The 23,499-nt window shown below is 38.3% G+C and overlaps 2 protein-coding genes across 2 annotated transcripts; one reads left to right on the plus strand and one right to left on the minus strand.

The window, feature by feature from the left end:
• Positions 1 to 1,802: 1,802 nt before the first annotated feature.
• On the minus strand, positions 1,803 to 15,115 carry LOC110838607 (tetratricopeptide repeat protein 21B). Its single transcript, XM_087352925.1, has 4 exons — positions 15,077 to 15,115; positions 14,845 to 15,010; positions 10,252 to 10,393; positions 1,803 to 8,307 (listed from the first exon to the last, which is right to left on the minus strand). The coding sequence occupies exon 4, from the start codon at positions 8,232 to 8,234 to the stop codon at positions 4,236 to 4,238; it is 3,999 nt and encodes a 1,332-aa protein (XP_087209051.1). The 5' UTR covers positions 8,235 to 8,307; positions 10,252 to 10,393; positions 14,845 to 15,010; positions 15,077 to 15,115; the 3' UTR covers positions 1,803 to 4,235.
• A 270-nt stretch (positions 15,116 to 15,385) lies between these two features.
• Positions 15,386 to 22,465, plus strand: Vps60 (vacuolar protein sorting 60). Its single transcript, XM_022081932.2, has 5 exons — positions 15,386 to 15,588; positions 17,097 to 17,248; positions 17,956 to 18,121; positions 20,231 to 20,458; positions 21,626 to 22,465. Exons 1-5 carry the CDS (start codon positions 15,520 to 15,522, stop codon positions 21,674 to 21,676), a joined length of 666 nt encoding a protein of 221 aa, XP_021937624.1. The 5' UTR covers positions 15,386 to 15,519; the 3' UTR covers positions 21,677 to 22,465.
• Positions 22,466 to 23,499: the final 1,034 nt, after the last annotated feature.

Raw genomic sequence — 23,499 nt, forward strand, 5'->3', positions numbered from 1 at the left:
TTTAATAAGAAGCAAAATCAAAGAACTTAACAGCTAGATTTAGTATTCATATAGCTTCCTGCAAAAACCATCTATCACATATTATATGTAATTCTTTTTCATTACCAAAATGTCTCATAGGATACTGTGAATACTGTTCTTGTGAACAAAACTTATAGGAGATGCTTGGAGATTTGAGTCCAGTGGAACTGATGAAGTGACACAATTGTTAACAACACACAGATAAACATAAGAAATAATTACTCATTGAACAGAAGAATGTTTAGACATTTTCTTTAAAAATTGTAGGTTCTGTTGTGTTATTCATTCATAACGTTCCCCACAAGTCAATTTTAGGGTCTTTATTTTTATAACTTGCATAAATTATAATAAGAGCTTTATCATAACCTATATTTGCTGACAACAGTAGTGCCATAATTTCTAATGATAATGTTGATTTCTGCACATTGGCAAATTCAGTTCTGTCATATGAATAAATGGTTTACTGTGAATAAATTAAACCTAAGTTTAGGTAAAACAAAAATAATAAAATTTGTAACAAATAACTCACCAGAAGTGCGTTAAGTACTGGATACAGTGGAAATTATATAGCAGAGTCAGCAAAATAAAGAAATTCCTTGGTCTACAAATTGATAACCAGCTAAGTTGGTATAATCATACCAATAAAATTATTCCAAAGTTACGTCGGGCGTATTATGCAGTTAGATCAGTGTTTCATATTGTCAACACTGACACTGTAGTCAATCTACTTTTCTTATTTTAACTCTGTAATGAAGAAAGGGATAATTTTTGGTGCTAATTCATCTAACAGTAAAAGGATATTTACTTAACAAAAGAAAATTATTTGAATTATGGCTGGTGTCAAATGAATAAGTTCATGTAGAAGCCTTTTTAAGAAACTAGACATTTTGTCATTTCCTTGTGAATGTTTATTATTTAGTGTTCTGTGTGACGACAGGTCCATATGAACAGGATCCTTCCATCCTTTTCTCGGACTGGGACCTGTTCATATACGTTCTTGGCAGATGATCCAGAAGTGGTTTGCCATTGCCTTCTTCTGTGTGAGTGTGAATGGAGTAATTGTTGGGATGCCACGGAGGAAAACTCCGTGTTGCCTAGACCACGGCCTTGCCCAACACAAGTTATAAATTCGGGCACCGCCAGGAATCGAACCCGAGGCCCCAGGATTACAATGCCAGCGTTCTCACCGCTAGACCACCGTGGCCTTGTGAATGTATAGTTTCATTAATGAACTTCACTACAAATAACATGGATTGTTTTCAGAAGAATTTAACTATATACAGCACTAATACAAGGACTAAGAACTATTTTCATAGACCAGTTACTTTTTTTATGCTGGCATCAAAACCTTTGATGGTCTACCACCGTCTCAAAACTGAGACATTTAAAGATATTCCTAAATACCCACCGTTTATTCTATTAAATTATACAGTTTAATCCTTTTGGGAATTTACCATATTTGTACAGCTGTTTATTTACCGTAAAATTCTAATATTTTCATGCTAAACCTTTTATCATTTGTGAAAAATTAATATTTTAAATTGTACTTATCTGTATTTTATGTACTTCATGATTTATTCCTCGTATTATAGCCAATCTGAATAACTTTAGGATCAATGAAATGTATATATGTATGTAGAACAGTTCACTTTTCAAAATCAACTGAAGTTGGCTCTTTTAACACAGACGAGTATGCTGTTGTGCGACTGTTCTGAAAAATATTGTTTTATTATGCAAGATGACGTTCGGTTATTTCGCTAGAATAATGCCAAAAGCCACAATTCAGCTTTCTATGATTTATTTCAAGAATGCATGTACAACTCTTCGAGTGATGCTAATTACATGGTAATTTCAGACTCTCTCTCGTGATACAATAGCTATACATCATCAGTAACACATAATACAGTTTATGATGAGACATTTTAAAATCAAATCAAACCTTGTAATCTGATAGAAGTATACCAACACTTTGGAGGTCCTTGCTGCCTCCATCATCGCCCATTGTGTAATTTTTCAACATTTTTAAATTGTAGTTTTTCATAAATTCAGAATCAAAGATTGTCTTCGTAAGGACTTTCAACCTCGCTTTGCTAGTACAGTGGTATGATACATCTTTCAAAGCTTATTTAATGAGCCCAGTGTTAATCTCTGTTTATTAGGTAGAACAAAAGTTATGACATGGTGAAAGAGAAACCTCGATATGCATCAGATTCTTTGTAATGTAGAAACACTCGCAGAATGCCTTAAGTGCTAATGTGTGTGTGTGGGGGGGGGGTGATTTGAGGAATGCTTACATTTATCAATCTTTATTACCCAAAAATTTGCATAGGCCTGATCATTTGATACATATCCTTGAATATCATAATAAATTATTAGCCTTAAACCCAAGAACATACGCCATTACGGTATCATGTACGTAATTAGTTTCAAAGATAATGATCAGGATTTTACCCATTTCTTCTGTGCGCGTACACGTAGCATTTGGCCTCATTTTTCCTCAGGTTATTTGCACCACTAATGTGTGTGTGTGTGTGTGTGTAGGCTCTAAATGGTATTGACTATCTGTGAGAAACCAGTACAGTAGGACAAGAGTGAAATGGAACAGATATTTACTAACAATAAATATATGAGTCTACAACACAACCGTCGCCACGGTGGTCTAGCGGTCAGAACACTAGCCTTGTAAGCCTGGGGTCCCGGGTTCAATTCCCGGTGGTGCTCAAATTTATTACTTGTGTTGGGCAAGGCCGTGGTCTAGGCATCACGGAGTTTTCCTCCGGGGGCTTCCCCGGTTTCTCCGTGGCATCCCAACAATTACTCCACTCACACACAGAAGAAGGCAATGGCAAACCACTTTTGATCATCTCTGCCAAGAATGTATATATGTATGAGCAGGTCCCTGACAACCTGAAGAGATTGGAAGGATCGTGTTCATGATATATGGACCTGTCGTCAGACAGAACACTACAAATAAAAAAAAAACACAACCACAGACCCATTGTGACTGAAGTAGCCAAGAGGTACTATACAACAGTAAACAAATGACATGCACAGGTAATGTTAAATATCATGGGGTAATCTAATGGAATAATACCATACAGAATGGCGACACGTATTAACGTAGGTGAATAGTGCGCAATATACGACAGTAATCAGAAGGAACAGTATCACAATAGAATGGGAATGTGTATTAGTGTATGAAAATATAACAACCTGAAGAAGAAATAATGATAATGAAACCAATGAACAACGAAACCAACCTAAAACATCTCTGTAACCCCCAGGCACTGAATATGTTGGCTCACCTCACAACAGAAAATTTAAATCCAAAAACACCAACCAAAATTTAGAGGTGAAACGAAGGCTTACTGCAGGTAAGACATGACTACGAATCAAGACCAAGGACTCAAAAAACAGACAAGACGGGAGGAGAAAGTAAATTGGAGTTGGTTAAGGAAAGAGAAAGGGTAACCTCCACAACAACGTAAGTCATTACGCCATATCAATAAAGTTAAAATATAGCCAGCAGCTCTGAAGTACAGGGCTTTAATCCCCTATTCTTGTATGATAAATGTTAAGAGATCAGTTTAATGTTTTTATTTTTATATTCTGAAACAGCTGTCATCCACCAAAAATAGTTCCTTCTTATTTTTTCTTCCTTCATTCACGGCAATATATCCAGCACTCACAAGTATAAGATCTTCATCGCTCATTTTATAGACAGATAACACGAACCATGAAAAACTTCACAGACCACTAAATAAGCAAGTATCTGCAGCATGAGTAGTCAAATTGCTAATAAGCATGTCCCAATTTCTTGCAGTCTGTGTTTGTAAGCTGTGAAATGTGTTCTGCTTACATCACGTTTGTAACATATTTACATTACGAAATTGTTTTTTTTTTCTTTCTAAAATCTCTCTTCGTACACAGTTGGTCTGTTTTGTGCTTCCAAGAAAAACAATTAATAAAATGGGTGTGAAATATTCTGAATTTAAGAGATATTGTAGGTGCGTCATATTGTGATTTATTTAAATAGTATTAAAAATATATTAAAATTGGCCGTCAATCACAATATAAGATAATTAAAAGATTAAAATATCATTTTTCGTTCCGTATCGAGTACTCGATTTACATATGGAACATATTTTAATATATTTTTAATACTATTCTGAATTTAAATTTCATGCAGTTGAAAGAGTAATTTAAGCATTTTCTTATGCTCTCAAATTGTTCCTTGATTTTTCCAAAATTTCTTTACGTATACGAGGATAATCTGGTTGTACTCTGAGTACGTGCTGACATATATCAATAGCGTCAGCATATCTCTTACCCTTCATGTAATTAAATGCGAGCTTATATCCAATAGTAGGATTTGCCTGACCTCCATATTTCCAAGCACATTCATACTGGTTTGCAGCATCCCTATATGCTTGATCTTTCTCAGCTATGTAACCTGCATATTCATATGCTTTAGTGCATGCCTTGTTATGCTGTAATACTCGGCGAAGCAGTTCACTTGCCATGTCATATTTGCTGTTCTGAATGTATATGTCTGCTAACAGCAACCAGCAGCGCTCTAAATATTCTGCATCTTCAAAGTTCCACACATTCTTTGCAACTCTCTTCAACTGATTCCTAGCTCGTGGTATTTGTTTGAGCAACATGTAAGATGTTGCTAAGCCAAGAGCAGTACCAACATGATCCCTATAAGCATCTTGAGTAGCTAGAGATGCAAAATCCTGCAGCGCCTGTTCTATATTTGGTTTCTTGCGGGTCGCCAAAAGCAAAAAGTTACCAAGCAGACGATGATTCAAAACTTCATCTCCACCAATACCACCTGGACGAGGCTGAAGCTCCTTCAGAAGCCTTTCAGCCATCCTCAGAGCCATCTCGTGGGAACCTCGAACCTCCGCATCCTCTCCTTCTGCCGACTCGATTCCTAAAGTTTCATCATCAGGATTAAGGCAAATCTCAATCATATTATAAATTGCCTGTTGGCCCCATTCAGGGTCAAGGCGTGCTCTGTTAAACTGACGAAGAGCAGAATTTGCATTCCCAGAATACCATCCATAAAGGCCTTGGCAATAAGCAAGACCAGCCTCCTGACTGGGACGCTGGCAAGCAGCCTCCGCTTTGTTCAGATAGAATGGCACATCTTCCAAATTCCCAGTTCGTCGCATCACCTCAACCAGCCTCGCAAGAGCAGTCCAGTAATCGGGACGTCTTTGAAGCAGCTGCTGGAAGTGGAAAGCAGCTGTCTCAAAGTCCACTTTCCTAAAAGCCAGATCAGCCATCATCACAGTAGCTGCCTCATTGTCGGCGTCTGCCTTCAGCAAAGTCATGCAGCTCATCTGGCACTGTTCCAAATCATTTACCTGCATATATAATCTTGCCAAGTCAACCAAAGACTTTGTATCTTCTGGAGAATAAGTAAGAGCCTCTTTGTAGAAACGAATAGCTGCATCATGGTCTCTCAACATACTGGCATATTCTGCCATTTGCTGACAGATGTTTGCTGCCACCTGACGTGCCTCAGAACCACCACCAGACTGCTCAACCATCATTCTTTTCAGCACACGGCTCTGGTTGTCACGAGCATCTCTGAGTGTTTTAAGAGATGCCTGAATATTGCCAGCTTTCTCTCGCACCTTGGACAACAGTAACAGAAGTTTGGTCCGAGCTTCCAGCGATGACATGTCACTACCGTCAGTTTTATGTTCTAGTTCCTGGGAAAGGGTTTTCTCAGCCTTATCATACTGCCCTAACTTCATGTACAGTTCTGCCATGTCAAGTTTCAATTGTCCAGCATCTTCACCTTTCACAGCTTCTTTGTAATAATTAATAGCTTTGCCATACTGATGGGTTTTTACAAGAGCCCTCCCCATCTTGCAAGCAAGGGTTGCATCGCGAGGGTTTCGTTTCAGAGCCTGTTCATAAGCTTCAATAGCCCTGTCTGGTTCCTGAATCGACATATATGCATCACCAAGCATCACAAAACTCTGAGGACCGGGAGAATTTTCCACCAATTCACGGAAGCATTCGGCGAATGCACGACGATCCTTGCGGTGACTGAGATGTATTTCAGCCCTCTTACAGCATGCCTGTTGATAATATGTGTGGCTTGGCCCTATACTTTGTAGAATTTCTAAGGCCAATTTTATATCTCCCTTGTGCAATGCTAGAATGGCATTAGCAACAGTTACACGACCTTCTTCAGTAGTGCCTTGAAATTCATCAGTAGCATCTTGCATGACTTTGGCAGCCTCATGCATCTGATCTGCAGATTTATGTGCCTCTACTAGTTCGAGGTATAGAGATGCTTTATCTGGCAAGGACAGTCCAGGTGACCCACCTGTAGCCTCAACCTGGCCTCCACTTCCTGCCTTCAATCCAGTGAGAGTCATTGCCGTCTGGAGAGTCTCTATGCACTCCTTGATATTTCCTTGCTGCTTCTGTACGAGTGCTGTGATGAGGTGGTATAATGGATGCTCACGGACTTTGAAATTGTAACTGAGTCCCACTTCTAGACTCTGTGCAGCTCGCTGGTAATGGCCTTGTTGAACAAGAATTTGTGCCATAAGCAGATGTGCATCAGAACATGTGGCATCTACATCATTCAAGATATGTTGTAAAGTCAGAGATGCCCCTTTAGTGTCTCCACTAATGAACTGAACATATGCAAATTGGTATAATGCTTCCAGAAGACCTGGACAAGCCTTGCTCACTGCTTCAAGAATTGTCAAGCTCTGCTTCATAGGCACTGGTAAAGATGACAGACCTTGTTGCAGTGTTGGAGTAGCACCGGTAGCGATACCTGCAGTCGAAGAAGAGACGGGAGCATATAAAAGGAATTCTTTCACGACCTGAAGCAAGAAATCTGGATCAAGACTCCGCAAGTATTTAGAACCATATGGTAAGGTACGCAGATTCCTGAAATGTATTTCGACAGCCTCATTCAGAAACCCAACAGCTTTTTCAGCGTTACCAGAAACAAGCTTGGCTGACATGAGTAAGAGACTGGGAGTTGGCTGAGATCCCTCTACTTCTTGAAGGAATTCCACCTGTTGGCGAACCTGATCATTAGCCCCACTCTCACTCAGCTGACACAATGTTAACCCTGATAAAGCTAAAACAGACGAGTCATCCACTTTGGTGGCACTACGATACAGTCTCGTGGCCTCTCTGATCTTGCCCTGCAACAAACACTGATAACCTAGCTCTGTCATAAAGTCGGCGCTAGTTGGATCGAGTTGTGCAGCTCTCTCAGCAAAGCGGTACGTTTCAGCAAGTATAACCTCATTTCGTCCACACGCCCGTGAAAACAGCTGAGCATTCTCCACAAATAACTCAGCATTCTTAGATTCAGATTTCTCCATCTCATTGTAGAAATATCTCAAGCTCAGACTTGCTTCTTCATGACTTCCTTCTCGACAAATAAGTACCAAAGCCTTTATTTTCATAGCTTCCAAGCAGTGTTGATCTGCTGCTAAAATTCTGTTTGCCGTCTCAGTAGCTTGATCCCAGTCCAGCAGTGCAAGCTGGTTTTTCATTTTTTCTACCAAAGGTGGAGTGAATGTAGGAAACCTCACTACCAGCTGGTTAAGAAGACCAATTGCGCCTTCATAATCATTTTGAAGCTCCAGAAAATGAGCTTTACCAAATACAGCATCAATATTTCGCTTGCCAGGACTATGTTCCAAGGCTGACTCAAAGTAGTGAGGAATATCTTTGAATATGCCTTCCTTTCCAACATACATTTCAATCCAACCCTTAATTACAAGTCCATCTGGAGAAATGGAATTAGATTTGAGAAGCCTGTCGGCATAATCTCGAGCTTTCTCTGGTTTGCCCGTATAGAAAAGAACAACTGCTCCATGATACAGTCCCATCTCACCAGCATGCTTGCGTTCTTCCTTCAGTCGTTTGTCCAGCTGAGCAAGAGCTTCCCTGTCTACGACACTGCAACGTCGATGTGCAAACATGAGTGCCAGAATAGCACCCAGCATGACATCACGGTCACTCTGAAGTGGTTGTAGTTCCCGTATCCCTTCTTGTATACGATGTCCCAGTACCAATGATAAGCCGTTGTACAGATGAAATGTGACATCACCTGGAAACTTCCGAAGCCCGTCAAGGGCAGCTGATTGCATCGCATGATACAGCTTTTCTCGGCAATAGTAGTGGATCTTGGCCTTCAGGTCTTTGTCTTCCATGTTTTCAGGTTAGGTTAGGTATATCCTCTTAATTTTAAAATTACTATACGTACTTCCAATCAATGCATTAAACCTGTAAAACAGATGTTTCAACAGATAATTTAAAGCAAAAATTTGAGAACTCTGTGAAGCAATGTATTAATTTAATTTGTTATTCAGAGCTGTGCATCTCAAAAGCAAATTTTGTATACTTGCATGTAGTTAATGTATTTATAAAACATTTTCAACATACTGATACTGCTGGTTTTGCTACAAGGGTGACATATTCGTCATATGGCCACATGGTCCAGCCTTGGCCACCTGAACAGTGTCCATGAGAACATCCACTGTAAACCTGATGGTTCACTGGGACAAAAGGTTTACTGAAAAACCCATATGCACACTAATCTTTATTTCATGCTAGTGCACAATGCCAGATTCCTCTACGACAGGGAAACCCTACATGACGACTGCAGTTTCTGAGGGACACTTTCAGACAGAATGACTCTGTGAACAGCCTGGTGATTGCATTCAAACTGAAGTGTTTGCATACAAAAAAAAATGTGAAGAAAACATTTTCATTACAGAAAAGTCCACTAGCTCTGTCAAACAGCATAAAGGGGTGGTTCCACAACTGTTCTGCTAGAATTTTATGTTACTGGATGGAGCTTATTTTCAGTAATGTTTCCACTTTCAAATGAACACCCTTCCCAGTAAAAGGTTGATTTACTGGAATTGACTGGATCTGGAATGTCATCACTTACACACCTGGCTGCAAGTAACGATGCAACTCCACACCCACGGCACTATTGATCGTTCCTTACCTGAGTATGTTTTATTTAACACGGAAGTTAACAGTGTACGGTGTGTTTATAACTGAATATTCCTGTAAGTTCTCTGTATAAACATTGGAAACAAATGAGCAGTGCTGTATCACACTTGATTATAATGCTTAAGGGTACATTAATATTGCCACAGATTATGGCAGATTGCAGCTAGTGGGGGCAGTTACCTTTGAAATTGCATAGGAAATTTCTATTCCTAGGCTTAAATTACCGCAAGGCAAGGGAAAGTGTATACACAAGAGAGTGCTCTGCTGGGCTCCGACTGTTATTACTACCACCCAGTGTCGTGGCGAGACGAGCCACATGATAAAAGTACAGCTGCCAGATCAGCAGTGTTAATGACAGCGATAGTCTTCTTCGACACAGGTCATCATGTGAGTAAAACATTCTTGTTTGTAACATACTGAATCAAAAAATGTTCACTTTCTTGTATTTCGGATTAAATTCCATATTAACAAGGGTTCAAAGTAAGTAGAAAATTCTGAACATAGTATAGTAGTATGAGACCTTAATTTAAATTTCTAAGTAAGAGACACAGAATATGTTAAATTACTTCAACAGTGTGAATTATTAATTTGCAATAGATTCTAAAAGTAGAAAGGCTTATATAGTTTTCATGTAAAAGAGATGTCAAACTTTAATAAAATACAGAAACATTTCAAATTATTATATTAAATATTGGAAAACATAATATAACTTTTGTATGATTCTCTGCACCAACATTTTAAATGTACTTTCTATCTCGCACAAATAAAAGGAAACGTTCGCTTCACAACAGAAATTTAGAATAGCAATTATATAAAGAAATTTAAAAATTCTTAAATATCATATCTTATATTTGAATATCAGCTTTCTAATCGAAATTAAATGCAACAATCCATAATCAAATTTTAGAGTTTTCTGACACAATGTGTATCACTATTATTCATTTGGACACTGTCCATCATCTTTCTTGTATTAAAACCAAAACATGTCAGAAATGGGTTCTATTTTCATCTTCACATGACTGGGTGTGAAGAAATCTCTATTTTACTGCATCCCTCAAGAATCGAAGTCTCGACTGTAGGTCCAATGTAATAGGGACTCCTTCTTTCCCAGTCCTGAGAAGACTGAAATATAACACATTTCCAAAACACTGTGATTTTATCATAAAATGAAGATCAAATGCATAATAATCTAAATATATTACTAACAAGACTTTGAAATGAGGTGATCGGTCTAGTCAACAATTCGGCTCGTATATTCTGACAAAGGATGGTTTTCAAGGTACTTCTGTAAATACGTGCAGGTCACTTTCACCTTCAGGTCATTCTTCACAGCATGGTCAAATGCAGCCTGGAACAGTAACACGAGAGAAGGCCAATGTAACATTTGGAAGCCACATGAATAACACAGAAAATTACCCACGTAGTTGTTCCATTTTTATGTCAGTGAAGCAAGTGGTTATGAGGTAGATCACTAGGGTCATATTTCTAGCAGAGGAAGGGATTTTCCCCTTCATCAGTATGTCTCCAGAATCCATCTAGCCTATTAACCAAGGGATACCACGAACAACAAATGTTACCCATATCTACACATTACAGGGAACACAGATTCTTGGCTGAAACTGTGCAAACTTTGAAAAGCCTCACATTTTAGGATTCTGTTCCTTAAAACTTATGCGGTTCTTTTTTTACATAATATCAGTTACTTCTGAAAATCCATAATCATGATTCTGTTATTTGAGTGATGCAATCAACAAATATAAAGAAAACGTTCACACGATGCACATTAAGCTTTATCCATAGAAGTGGAGTACTTTTAATTTCATATTTAGAAAATGTCAAGAAAAATGAATGAACCTAAGGAATTGCTAGGAATAAGACATTTGAATAAAAATTTTCTTGGATATTATCCATCGTCTAGTAAATAAAATATAAAACGTAAAGCGACGTTTCGGAGATGGGACTCTATCTCCGTCTTCAGGTTCCTACTCAGTTGGGCCCACTAGATAGAGCTAATCCCTATCTCCGGACCTCTTGGATATTATCCATCGTCTAGTAAATATAAAACGTAAAAACGTCGTTTCGGAGATGGGACTCTATCTCCGTCTTCAGGTTCCTACTCAGTTGGGCCCACTAGATAGAGCTAATCCCTATCTCCGGACAAAGTAAAAAAGTGAAAGTCCCAGAAAAAGAAGACGGAGATAGAGCCCCATCTCCGAAACGTCGCTTTACGTTTTATATTTTATTTACTAGACGATGGATAATATCCAAGAAAATTTTTATTCAAATGACTCATCACCATCGTCAAGAACTTTTAGATTTGATATGCTAGGAATAAGAACTGAGAAAAATTGAAGAGTAGAAGTCGGGGCCAAAATGGGCATTCTTTACACTTTTGTTATTCCTGGATGTGCATCTCATGAGTACAGATTGAGTGCTCATGCTGCACACGTGACCACAAACCCTAATAATGTCAAAGCTACTAATCCAGATCCTTTTGAAGAAAGGAGCCAAAAGGATATTATCTAAACTCTCAAGATATCTTATTGAGGAGAAACAGCAGGTCCTTTCACGTGTAAGATCTCTCGGAAAAGAAGAAAGAAGCCAGATGTGGACACAAAATTACTGGTAGAACTCGTGTCATTAAGAGAAGGCAGCTTAAAATTTGATGATGACACATTTTTGGTACAGTCGTCTTCCACTGATGAAGATACAAACTTATCAACCAAACGTGATGTTTCTTATTGAAACACAGCAAAACCTTTGTTGGATTTTCGTACTTCACCAGCTCTTTGAAGAAACATCTGAATTTACGCTCTCCTCTCCTTTGTCCTGTTGTATCAAATTTTTCCTCATTTCACCTTCAAGTGAACTGATGCTATCACTGAAGTCTGATAAATTTACTATTTTTCTATTTGCGGCTCTGTTGACTATCGTGAATTTATCCTTCATATACTCCACTTGTGACAACATTTTAGTGGAAAGTGGTAACCCTTCTAATAATCTCAGAATCTGTTATAGAGTTGGTCTGTCAAAGTATTCCTTTTTTTAGTTCTATTCTGACCTTGAAGACACAACTGCTTCATTTCCAAAACATCTGGGCAAATTTGCAACTTTTCCTACGTTTATCACAGATTCTTTGTCCTTTGTGAATACCAGAAACCTTCTTTATCAACCAGTCCATCACAGGTCTCACGCTTTTCTTACATAACTGAGCAGTAAATATGATATTAATAGGTAAGACTTGAGGTTCTCACAGCGGTGAGTATGAAGATTTCCGTCTTCTGGGTTGTTGCGCTGTGTAGTCTGGTCGATATTAACCAACGTTTCAGAGGTCATACTGCCTCCGTCATCAGGGCGATGAATATATTCAGTATGACCTCTGAAACGTCGGTAAACATCGACCAGACTACACAGCGCAACAACCCAGAAGATGGAAATCTTCATACTCATCGCCCTGATGACGGATGCAGTATGACCTCTGAAACGTCGGTAAACATCGACCAGACTACACAGCGCAACAACCCAGAAGATGGAAATCTTCATACTCATCGCCCTGATGACGGAGGCAGTATGACCTCCGAAACGTTGGTTAACATCGACCAGACTACACAGCGCAACAACCCAGAAGACGGAAATCTTCATGATATTAATAGCATGGCTCAAAGGTCCTGCATTTGCAAAATCCCTTACCTCTGCCAGGACCTGAGCTACACCTTTCCTCCGAAAAGCTGGTGGAACGTAAGTTTCCTTATAGTCTAAAATGTTGTTAAACATGTCATACTGAATGAAAGCAACGTCTGAAACAAAAATATGATTACATTTTACAAAGCATTATACACCTTACTTACCTATCAAGCATTTGCAAATGTAAAATCTCTGAAGAATATTTAGGACAAGTTTTTATCTAGACTGGCCCAATGGGTACCAGGGTCCTTCCCCAGGGGTAAAGCATGGCTATCCCTATCTAGTGCTGAGTTATGAATGAATAGGAGCTATACCCCCCCCCCCCCCCCCAAAGCACCAACATGGCACATCTGAAAAACATCAGTTTACTGCTTAGCTAATTAAGTCAACTGAGATGGTTATGACTTATTAAATTTTACTTCTGTATATTTTTATATATGTTGCTGTCAAAGTGTGTAATTCCAGTATTTAACCAGAATACACATTATCCTCTCAAATTCTTTGCAACATGCATTTAGAGATATTATATCCGCCTTCTCTGGTGAAACTAACATAAAAACTTTAAATATTTATAAATCTCCTAAATTTTTAAAACTTGTAAACACCCAAAATTTTAAAAAAATTCAAAATCCAGAGTTGTAAATTTTATAATTCCATCTGAAATTCTAACATTTAAAATTCATACCCAAACATCTAACCTAAACTTCCTTAACCTAACTAACAAAAGATAATGTGCCTTAACTCACCCTAACAGACATGACTTAACCTAACCTTACCTGACCTATTATAACTTAATCTGCCCCAACAAAAATAATCTCAACATACATGAACACTTCCCAGTTGCATTAATAAGCTGAACTACACTAACCTAACCTAAACTAATGTGAGCATTGCAGGAAATGTATTTGTACACTTCACCTACCTACGTTGTAGAAAACACAACATATACACAGTACCTGTTCAATTAATTACTCTATGGATTACCAACCAAACAATGAACCGAAAAGCCAACTAGGGGTGGAGTCTTGCATAAACACGACATCATCCGTTGCTAGGTTTAACTATTCTTGCATACAAAACACATAGCTGGAATTGGCAAATGATGTCTTATAAACTACAAGTTTGTATATGCATATGCCATTGGGATTTCTGTTGTGGCAGAAGGGCTCGACACCTTCAGGTTAGTTGGATGGATTTCTGGGAGAAAAACCCATAAGGATTAGAATCACTTTGATGGCTTCTCCACCTTGGGAGTTAAATCATTTTGCTGAAAGACTCCATTATTGGAGTAGGCAGGACATGCACCTGTTGAATTGTACCCTGGTATTTCTTACAACTGAGTAAAAGTATGAAAAACATCAGTCAGTGTAGCTGAGTAGTTAAGACACTACACGTTCTGACTCAGCTGCCTTTTTTTGCCCTATTGAACGCTAGCTCTCCTCGATTATCAGTGGGTGACTGCGCAGCCCTCGGTATAAATGTGTTCCTTCTAGCTTCCGAACTAACAGACTCTCTGCATGCACTAACTTTGTGTAAGAACACTCAGTCAGTGCTCTGATGTGGTCAGCGAAGAATGGAATCCCCATATCCTCGTGAAGTTGTCTGTTACCAATGTACCATGGCATATATGAAGGCAACACTTGCAGCTTCAATACATGGCTGTGTTTAGTAGACCTTCAGCTTGAACATGCATAATTTATCACAGGACACATAGGCTGCTTGTAAAGAACATCAATACTGACACAGGCTACTTCTCTTGTTGAGGGGACAGCATGCTATGTACCAACCACGTCAGCTAGCCACCCTGAGACACTGTGCTGTTTTAAACCACACCTAGCCAAAGCATAATAAAAAGTTTTATTGTATACTTCAACTGCAACGTTTGGTCAATGAATAGTATAACTTCGTATTCTTTAAAATGACGGTTTCGTTACTTTCATGGTAACACAATATACGGGATTCACAGTATATAATTTCGTACCAAACGCAGGAATGCCTCATGCACGCAAGTCACCAATTTTGTTAATTTGTTAGCTAAAGCAGGGAAGCCTCATTCATGCAAGTCGCTATTTTAGTTAATTTTGTTACATTTTTACTACCGCGAAACTTTCATACCATTGCCCAGCTTTATGTAGAACCTATGATTCACATAATCATGTTCCACTGCCAACGTTTTAGTATGCAATAGACCAAGATTTGTTTTATTCATATTCTGAACTGTTTTCATCAACCCTCTGGAGCGAAGCAACATTTCTACATCTGGAACAAATATAAACGATTTCTAAAACCTTCCTATGTCAAAATACTACCAATCATTGTAAGGAACCATTTCAGAAATGATATTCACGATCATTTAAAAATATATAAACAAACTCGGATTCGTGTGAAATACCAACTTCCTTATTGACCACATGAAACTAATTACAAAGCAGCCAACCAACCAAAAACTTATATCGGTCTGTCGGGGATCGAACCCCAGTCATCCAGTCCGTAGTTAATCACTTCACTGATTGAACTACGAAAACTATACTTCCTAAAAGCATTTTTGATGCGACCAGCAGAAAAGTAAGGAATAATTCCAATTTTGTGTAACTGAGATCTGTGTTGTGTTTTCTGTGGAACACGGATTATACCCTTTGGAAACATCAGGTGCTTAGTACGTAATTTACGTCTGTGGAATATGCAGTGATTCACGGTATTGGAAACTGTATATGTCGTCGCTGTAGGTCTGGTGTCTTCTGCTTGAGAATACGTTATTTGTGTTTGTAATTAAAGTCGTATATCCAAAGGATGAATCGTCTATTTGGAAGAGGGAAACCAAAGGAGCCTCCACCAAACATAAATGACTGCATTTCTGGTGTGAGTGTAACAGTATTTGTTTATGTTCTTCTAAGTGCTGTCAGATTCCTATCCAAATGTTATTACATTATTTTAAGACGTACAACAATATAACAGTATTATTGCAGCCCTTAATACCTAATACTGTTTTGCAGTTTTTGTACTTTTAATACGTTCTAGTAATCTTGTTTGTTGTTATCACGCACAAATATGTGATGTGGAATATATTTACAAAGTTTAAGAAATGATACGTGATTGGAAGATGTGCCTTTAACGTACAGATGATTTGTATTTGTGCACGCCACAGCATTAGTTAAGTCTCTGCAGACCGATTTTAATACTAACAACTTTATCTAAAATATTTCACGTGTGAGAGAAACTCAAGCAATGTCCTTGTAAGTGAACAATTTGGATTCAGGAAAAGTCAACTGATAAAGCCCTTTTCAGTTTTTCAGATGAAATCTCAAGTGCTCTTAATAATAAAATGCATGTTAGTGGAATAACGTGTGGTCTACCCTGGTCATCTAGTCTGTAATAAGCCACTAAACTGATCTAGCTACCCCATCTCTGTTGAGGAATTAGAAACATCTTACTTTTTTGGCCTAGAAATTGACAATAACTTAAATTGAAAAACACGTATTCAATACATTACTCCTTAACTAATCTCACCATGTTTGCAATGAGGACTGCCACATCATTCATGAAAACAGAAACTTTAAAATTAGTGACCATCAGCTACTTTCTCTACTGCTCTTAAGGTTATGTGCACTAAGTTAATTCTTCACATGCATACTAACAACATATTCATCCCGGAAGAGTATGGCTTCATGATGGATTTATCCACCGAAGATGCGGATTTCAAAGTAACAGTCAATGTATTGAAATCTGTTAAAAAAAATGCTTGGATTTTTTTTTGTAATTTAACAAAAGCTTTTGACTGGAAATTATGACTTTTTTAAACTAAATTACATTTTTATGGCATTCAAGGAACAAATCGGTTCAGATCCTATCTAATAGACAGAAAAGAAAAGGTTGAAATGAAATAACTTAATAACACTAATAATTTTTCTCAAACTGGGGGACAGTAAAGCATGGAATTGCCCTTAGGGTCAATTGTAGGGCCCTTACCCATCATAATATATGTAAATGACCTTCTTCCAGTGATAAATACCATATCAGAATCCAAAATATTTGCTAATAATGCCAAGTGTCATAATTTCTAGTAAAAATAGTTCTCTTCCGTACAAAAAATGTTTTCCTGCCAACAAGCTGGCTCTGTATCTGGATAAAACAAATCTACTATAAAAATTTCTGATTCCCCGTCGTCAACCAATTTGTTGTCAAAAAATGACGTCATCGAACAATGCTACGTTTATAGTAGACATGTGTGAATTAGTAACCATTATAAAGCAGATGAGAAATTCATCGAATCATTGCTTGACGTATTTACTGTTAAAAAATTTGTACTTCTGCTATGACTTAATAATATAATTATTACCAAATTCTGGCTAATCATTTTTTTTTAACAGGTTGATAGCAGAGCTGAATCGGTTGACAAGAAAATTGCTCGATTGGATGCAGAACTCAAGAAATATAAAGATCAGATGAAGAAGATGAGAGAAGGACCTGCAAAAAATGCTGTTAAGCAGAAAGCGTTAAGAATACTTAAACAGAGGAAAATGTAAGTTCGTGTGAACCGTCTCTCGTTGCTTATCACAGAAAAGTAAAAAAACTAGAGAAGTCTGTTTTGCAGAATTTACTTAGTGGCCGTAATTCATACGGGCATCTGATTAAGAGATGAACATCGATTGAGGAATGACAACTTGGTGCTAAGGGGGAAATTTCAGTTATGGCAGTTACCAGGAGGAGGATGAGATGGACAACGAGTGTAGCATGCATGAGAAATGCATACTACATTTAGGTTGGAAAACCTCAAGGCTCAAGACAACCAGAGACACCTGTGTGTAGATTTAGGAATAAAGAGATACAGAATGTGGACTGTTCATCTGTCGTGGAACAGGGTCTTGGTAATGAACCTTCAGGTTCAGCAGAAGCAAGAAATTTCTTGATCGACTGAGCAACAATCTGTTTTTCAATGGAGTCTGACACTTTACTATAATTTTATGGTTTTCCCCTCACATTTATCCTATTTGCAAAGTCTTAATCATTAGTGATTGTTCTTATGTCAACAATGTTTTTTGTTATAATTCTCCATCGTTGGACGCACGTGCAGATGATGTACTACGATTTCTGCGCGTGCTGTATGCGTTTCTACACTGTCTTGTTCTCTCTCCGTAGGATTAATCTAAAGCGACTTTACCGTAGTAATTGGCATGTTTATCTATTCATTTCATTAATTGTCTGAGTTACATTAATTTGCTTTAACAGGTACGAACAGCAGTCGGATAATCTGCGACAGCAAGCGTTCAACATGGAGCAGGCCAATTTTGCGTGTCAGACTCTTAAAGATACGCATGCCACGGTTGCTGCCATGAAGACTGGAGTCAAGCAGATGCAGAAGGAATTCAAGAAAATCAATATTGATGACATTGAGGTATAATTTCAGTGATACGGTATTCGCGGTTTCTTCTTTACTTCGTTCGCTTCTGTATTTGAATTGTCGAATCTGTTGGCGTGTATCCGCCTCCGAGTTATGTACTCTGGTGTTTGTATGCGTTCTTTACATACATAATCATGCAAGGGCAGGTTACGTCCATCTGCTTGCCCACGTGTTTTACCTCCAATATTATCAGATTATAAAGTTCGTAGAAGTGGCTTATTCTATGTGCCTTTGCCCCCTTCTTTTAGCATGTGCCATGAAGAGAACATTCCGTCAGATAACATTGGTTAAGCTTGATCCTGACCAGCGTCTGAGCATAGAATATTTGTACAGATCATAAAATAACCTCCTGCCAAAATCTGTACTTTTTATTGTGAAATTTTTTTTATATGTATATTTTACAACATATAATTATGGATATCCTTAATCCTGATGGCTCTGTCAACCCAAGATTTGTATCTGCAGTAAATAAACATATTAAGGTTACATTATTGCATGGGATGCGTTAGAGATTTTGTAAAGCGAGAGCCTTGTCTTTCATGTATGTCAGAATTTGTCTTGCCTTAAAAGTTAATTTGGCTTTTCAGAAAATAAGTATTTCCTCCTTTCTTGTCAAGTTTATTCATGTAAGTTCTAAAAATAAATTGGTCCAATTAGACTGAAGAGATGGTCATATCCTTGCGATATGTCGGCTTTACAATGACACTGAAATATTAAGAATTGACGTGGTATGTCTTTGGATAGATGGGAAGATTAAATTATAGTCGATTTTAAAGTATTGCGTGGACTAGATTCATCTGGTTTATGATGATGATTTGTGAACTCATTGAATCCTCAGGATCTACAAAGTAGGGTATTTACTATTTGAGTAACTTGACTTTTCAGAAAAGACCAACATCAGTTAATTACATACGTGTGTATGAGATGGAGGGAATTGACTGTTTTAATTAAGTTTCTTACTTGTAATCCTGGGGTCTCGGGTTCGATTCCCGGCGGTGCCCGAATTTATAACTTGTGTTGGGCAAGGCCGTGGTCTAGGCAACACGGAGTTTTCCTCCATGGCATCCCAACAATTACTCCATTCACACACAGAAGAAGGCAATGGCAAACCACTTCTGGATCATCTGCCAAGAACGTATATGAACAGGTCCCAGTCCGAGAAAAGGATGGAAGGATCCTGTTCATATGGACCTGTCGTCACACAGAACACTAAATAAATAAATAAATGAAACTTTCATTTTGATGTGTAGAGTCCATTGCGCTTAATAGAATAAGCATATTGAAATAATTTATCTTCTTATTCTTAACCTTGTATAGGGCGTATATATTTGTAACACTGTGTTCAAAAAATGACTTGTATTACCACAAGCGTTATGTAATTTTTGAAACTGTGGTACAGTGTGCTAAAAAATTCTGCCACTCAGAATTTATCTATTTTCTGTAATATTTCAAAGCATGAACTAAAAAAGTGGGAACAAAATAGGAAAGGGATGTAAACTACAGGATATTCCATAAGTCCAGCATCATAGGAAAAATTCTAAAAAAAAAGGGCAAATTAAAAGATTTTTTTCACGGAACTTGCTCAGTATGCCCACAATTGTTCTCAATACACAAATTCAGACGTGATAACCGGTCAGAAAACACACGGTGAATGATGTTGGGAGTAATGGTGCAATAATGCTCTACCATCACATCATCTTCATCAGTGGATCTTCTTGAAGGTCCACTGCGTTGTTTATCTTCTATGGATCCTGTTTCCTTAAACTTTGCAACAAGTCTACTAACTCAACTCTGTCTTATTTGCTCGCGATCTGGACGCAGTCTGTTAAATTCAGCCGTGGCCTCTCTTTTACTACAATTTCCTATGAGCAGAATTATTTGGATTCATTCTTCCTAGCTCAGACGCATTATGGCCTGTAGAAATAGAAAAATATTAATTATGGTTTGTAGAAATAGAAAATTATGAATTTTTCCTATGATGTCCGACTTACGGGACACCTGCATACTGAACTAATCTGGCCATGAGGTTAAAGTCCTGTTTTATGAGGACTGAATTTAAAACGTGGGGCACGGTATTTGTCATGACTATCGTTCATTTTCTAGGATATGCAAGATGAAATGGCTGACATGTTGGATCAAGCTGATGAGGTACAAGATGCTCTTGGAAGAAGTTATGGTACTCCGGAGATTGATGAAGATGAATTAGAGGCAGAACTGGATGCTCTGGGTGATGAAATTGCTCTTGATGATGACACTTCTTATCTGGATGACGCTGTTAAAGCTCCCAGTGCACCTGAGAAGGAACCGGGAGCTGATTCCACAATGAATAAGGTTCAGTATGATAGAAAGTCAAATTATGTGTTCGTTTCCAAACCTTCATGTGTAAAATTCTTGTATTTTAAAAGTTTTTTTTTGGGATGTGACCAATGGATCTACTCTTCTGCAGGCATTGGAGTGATACATGTATCCAAAATTACACAGTGGGTGGTTAGGATCTCCTCTGGGCCCAGTAGCTTTTATAGATGGAATTATAGCCTGTGGGATCTACCCCGCGTCATTGCCATCGGATGGTACAATCCCAACAATCTAAAGGGTCAGCAGCGTTGTCTTGTACTTCTCAGCGCCTTCCATATCATTCAACTTCTTCTTAGTCTCCGATGTCGTGATATTAACCTTGTCTTTGTTTTCTGGGCAGTCTTCAATTCTGCCGAGTCTGCTTTCATTTCCTTGTTTTGCCTCCAAAATTGCGGTCATTGCCTTTTATCAGGAGAAAATATTGATTACCGCATTGGTGACAGTGTCTCCGTCTTTGTGCTGGCACTCGCTCCAGTTACACATTCTTACTGAATTCCGTGAAGATGTTATCATGTGCTCTGCTGTAGACCATTTACAGATATGTCCTATTATTGGTATTTAACCATATCTGCTGCCCGATATGAAAAATGTTTTATCTTGTCCGGGGGTACGCGAAGACATCTTAGGGGGTACGTGAAATTTTTTAAAAAATGTATTCATTTATGATAAACACTGAATAATCAGTAATGTAATTCATTTAATTTATTTTAGATGTAGATTATATACTACGTATAACTTGAATTATACACCAACAACTTTGGGGGTAACAAAGTTGAAGAGAAATTATATCTGGGGGGTACGCGAACAAAAAAGGTTGAATACCACTGTTCTAGGCGGTCACTAATATTTCTAATGGTGACCACCTTCAAGATTAAATTGCATGATGATGCAGAAGATCACAGTCCACATATATACCGCCATTAAAACATCAAATCTAAGTCATACAGTGTTTTTAATGAATAATTAAGCATCTGTTTGTTCAAGATTTAATCTGTATGAGATTAATACTTGAAAAGGTACATTGAAAGGTACCTCACCATTTCCTCCATTAAACTGTAATTCTTTATTCAAGTTTAATAACTCCAGTAGTTGATAAAATATCACCAAAAAGTAATAACGTAAATGTCGCATACTGTGTTACAGGATGGCGTATTGGTCGATGAGTTTGGTCTGCCGCAGATTCCAGCCTCATAAAAGTGCTTTACTCTGTGCGCACTTTGTAAATTTCCCTGGTACATTTAAGTCTGAAAGCTAGTTGAACGAAAGAGCTAATTTAAAATAAATTTACGATCTTGTTCCTTCGGTAAGTATGAATGAAACGTCAGGTCCTACTTCTTAGGAGAAATTCCGTATAAAATATAAATTGCTTTCGTCTGTCCATTAACTGAAGAGCCTTACACGGCTGTCTGATCGCTGTGACACGACGTAGAATATGTAGCGCGTAGATTATAGGAGATCATGTGCCTATTTTGCTTATTGTTTATGCGTATATTGCCGTCAACAGTTTCTTATCGCAAATAATTTTCTTCGTGCTCCTTTTAGTTAAATACGAGGTAGTATTTTCAGTTTGTCAGGATGACGGTGATGAAACCACGTCGAGACTCGCTCGTCAGCAACAGGACTAGACATGGTGCAATAGTTCAAAGTATCAGGATTGGTCCCGTGGGATAGGAAACTGTCTCAACGTCTTTTAAGCTAAGGAATGTAGGACTTACATACAAGGGGTCGTGTTACTGGCCGCAACACAAATTTTTCTGTGACTGAATGTATTACATTTGTCTGGAAGAATGTTATTCCAGGAACCGTGACAACGTGAAGACCAGGGACGTTTGCCGTGTACTTTTAACGAAGATTGCGTTTCTCTTGGTATTACATCTCATCTTCCTGTATAAAATATGCTTCAAAGAAAATTTGTTTATGTAACATGTATTTTCATTTTCATTTTGTTAAATATATTACAGTAATAAATTTTATGAGATTTGACAGCGTGTTGGAAAGACGTGCTTTGAAGTAATGTTTGTGAGGGACCCTGATGTTGTTATAGTATTTTAAGACAAAGTTTTAAATTATAAATGATTTATTTACAACATATGTTGCTTATTATGAGGTTTTTATATTAGATTATTGTTCAGAATGTTCTGAATCTTAGTGCTCCAGACATGGTCGCATATGATTGGCTGATGGACTGCATGCGGTTTGCCTGCAAGAAATTCTTCTGTTTCTCATTTTAATCCTTGAATTAATCCTTATTAATCCTGTCCTTTCTTTCAATTGCAAACAACACGGGCTCTGTATGCTGTTCATTTACGTATTACAGTACAGTTTTACCTTACACGGTGGTCTAGCGGTTAGAACGCTGGCCTTGTAATCCTGGGGTCTCGGGCTCGAATTTATAACTTGTGTTGGGCAAGGCCGTGGTCTAGGCAACACGGAGTTTTCCTCCGTGGCATCCCAACAATTACTCCATTCACACACAGAAGAAGGCAATGGCAAACCACTTCTGGATCATCTGCCAAGAACGTATATGAACAGGTCCCAGTCCGAGAAAAGGATGGAAGGATCCTGTTCATATGGACCTGTCGTCAGACAGAAAAATAAATAAAAGTACAGTTTTACTCCACAATAGGCAGGGAGAGTCCCGGTGTCCTTCGTGAGCGAGGGTGAAGCGGAAATATCAAACTGGATGTTTGTGTGTCGCTGTCCTATGTTACGGCGAAGCGGTCAGCGGCCAAAGTCCGAGATCAGATATTTTGATATTTTCGCGCAGGTCGCTGCGCTGGCCAGTAAGGCGCATGCGCAAGGAAGCTCTGACTGTGCAGTACAGGGAAGGGGCATGCTCAGGAAGGCCGTGTGTTTCTATTGCGGTCTCTCACTGAGGACACAACAAGCGATTCCCTTATGTCATATGACAGCCCTCGCTGCTTATGCAGCTCGCCTGTTATCGCTTACGTAGGACATTATAGTAATGATAACGGTGTTAGAGCAGTGAACTTCGCTATGTCAAAAGATTTAATTGT

This window comes from Zootermopsis nevadensis, unplaced genomic scaffold, assembly GCF_977971745.1.
Source record: "Zootermopsis nevadensis isolate Lab colony 2312 unplaced genomic scaffold, Znev_1.0 Znev_ptg000021l, whole genome shotgun sequence".
NCBI lineage: Eukaryota > Metazoa > Arthropoda > Insecta > Blattodea > Termopsidae > Zootermopsis > Zootermopsis nevadensis.

What these genes read in the sequence shown, in the direction of transcription:
- LOC110838607 (XM_087352925.1), bottom strand. Translation starts at nt 8,234, where the DNA reads ATGGAAGACAAAGACCTGAAGGCCAAGATCCACTACTATTGCCGAGAA.
- Vps60 (XM_022081932.2), top strand. Translation starts at nt 15,520, where the DNA reads ATGAATCGTCTATTTGGAAGAGGGAAACCAAAGGAGCCTCCACCAAAC. An exon ending in TAAATGACTGCATTTCTGGT is followed by an intron (nt 15,589 to 17,096) that starts GTGAGTGTAACA and finishes TTTTTTTAACAG; the next exon opens with GTTGATAGCAGAGCTGAATC. An exon ending in TCAATATTGATGACATTGAG is followed by an intron (nt 18,122 to 20,230) that starts GTATAATTTCAG and finishes TTCATTTTCTAG; the next exon opens with GATATGCAAGATGAAATGGC.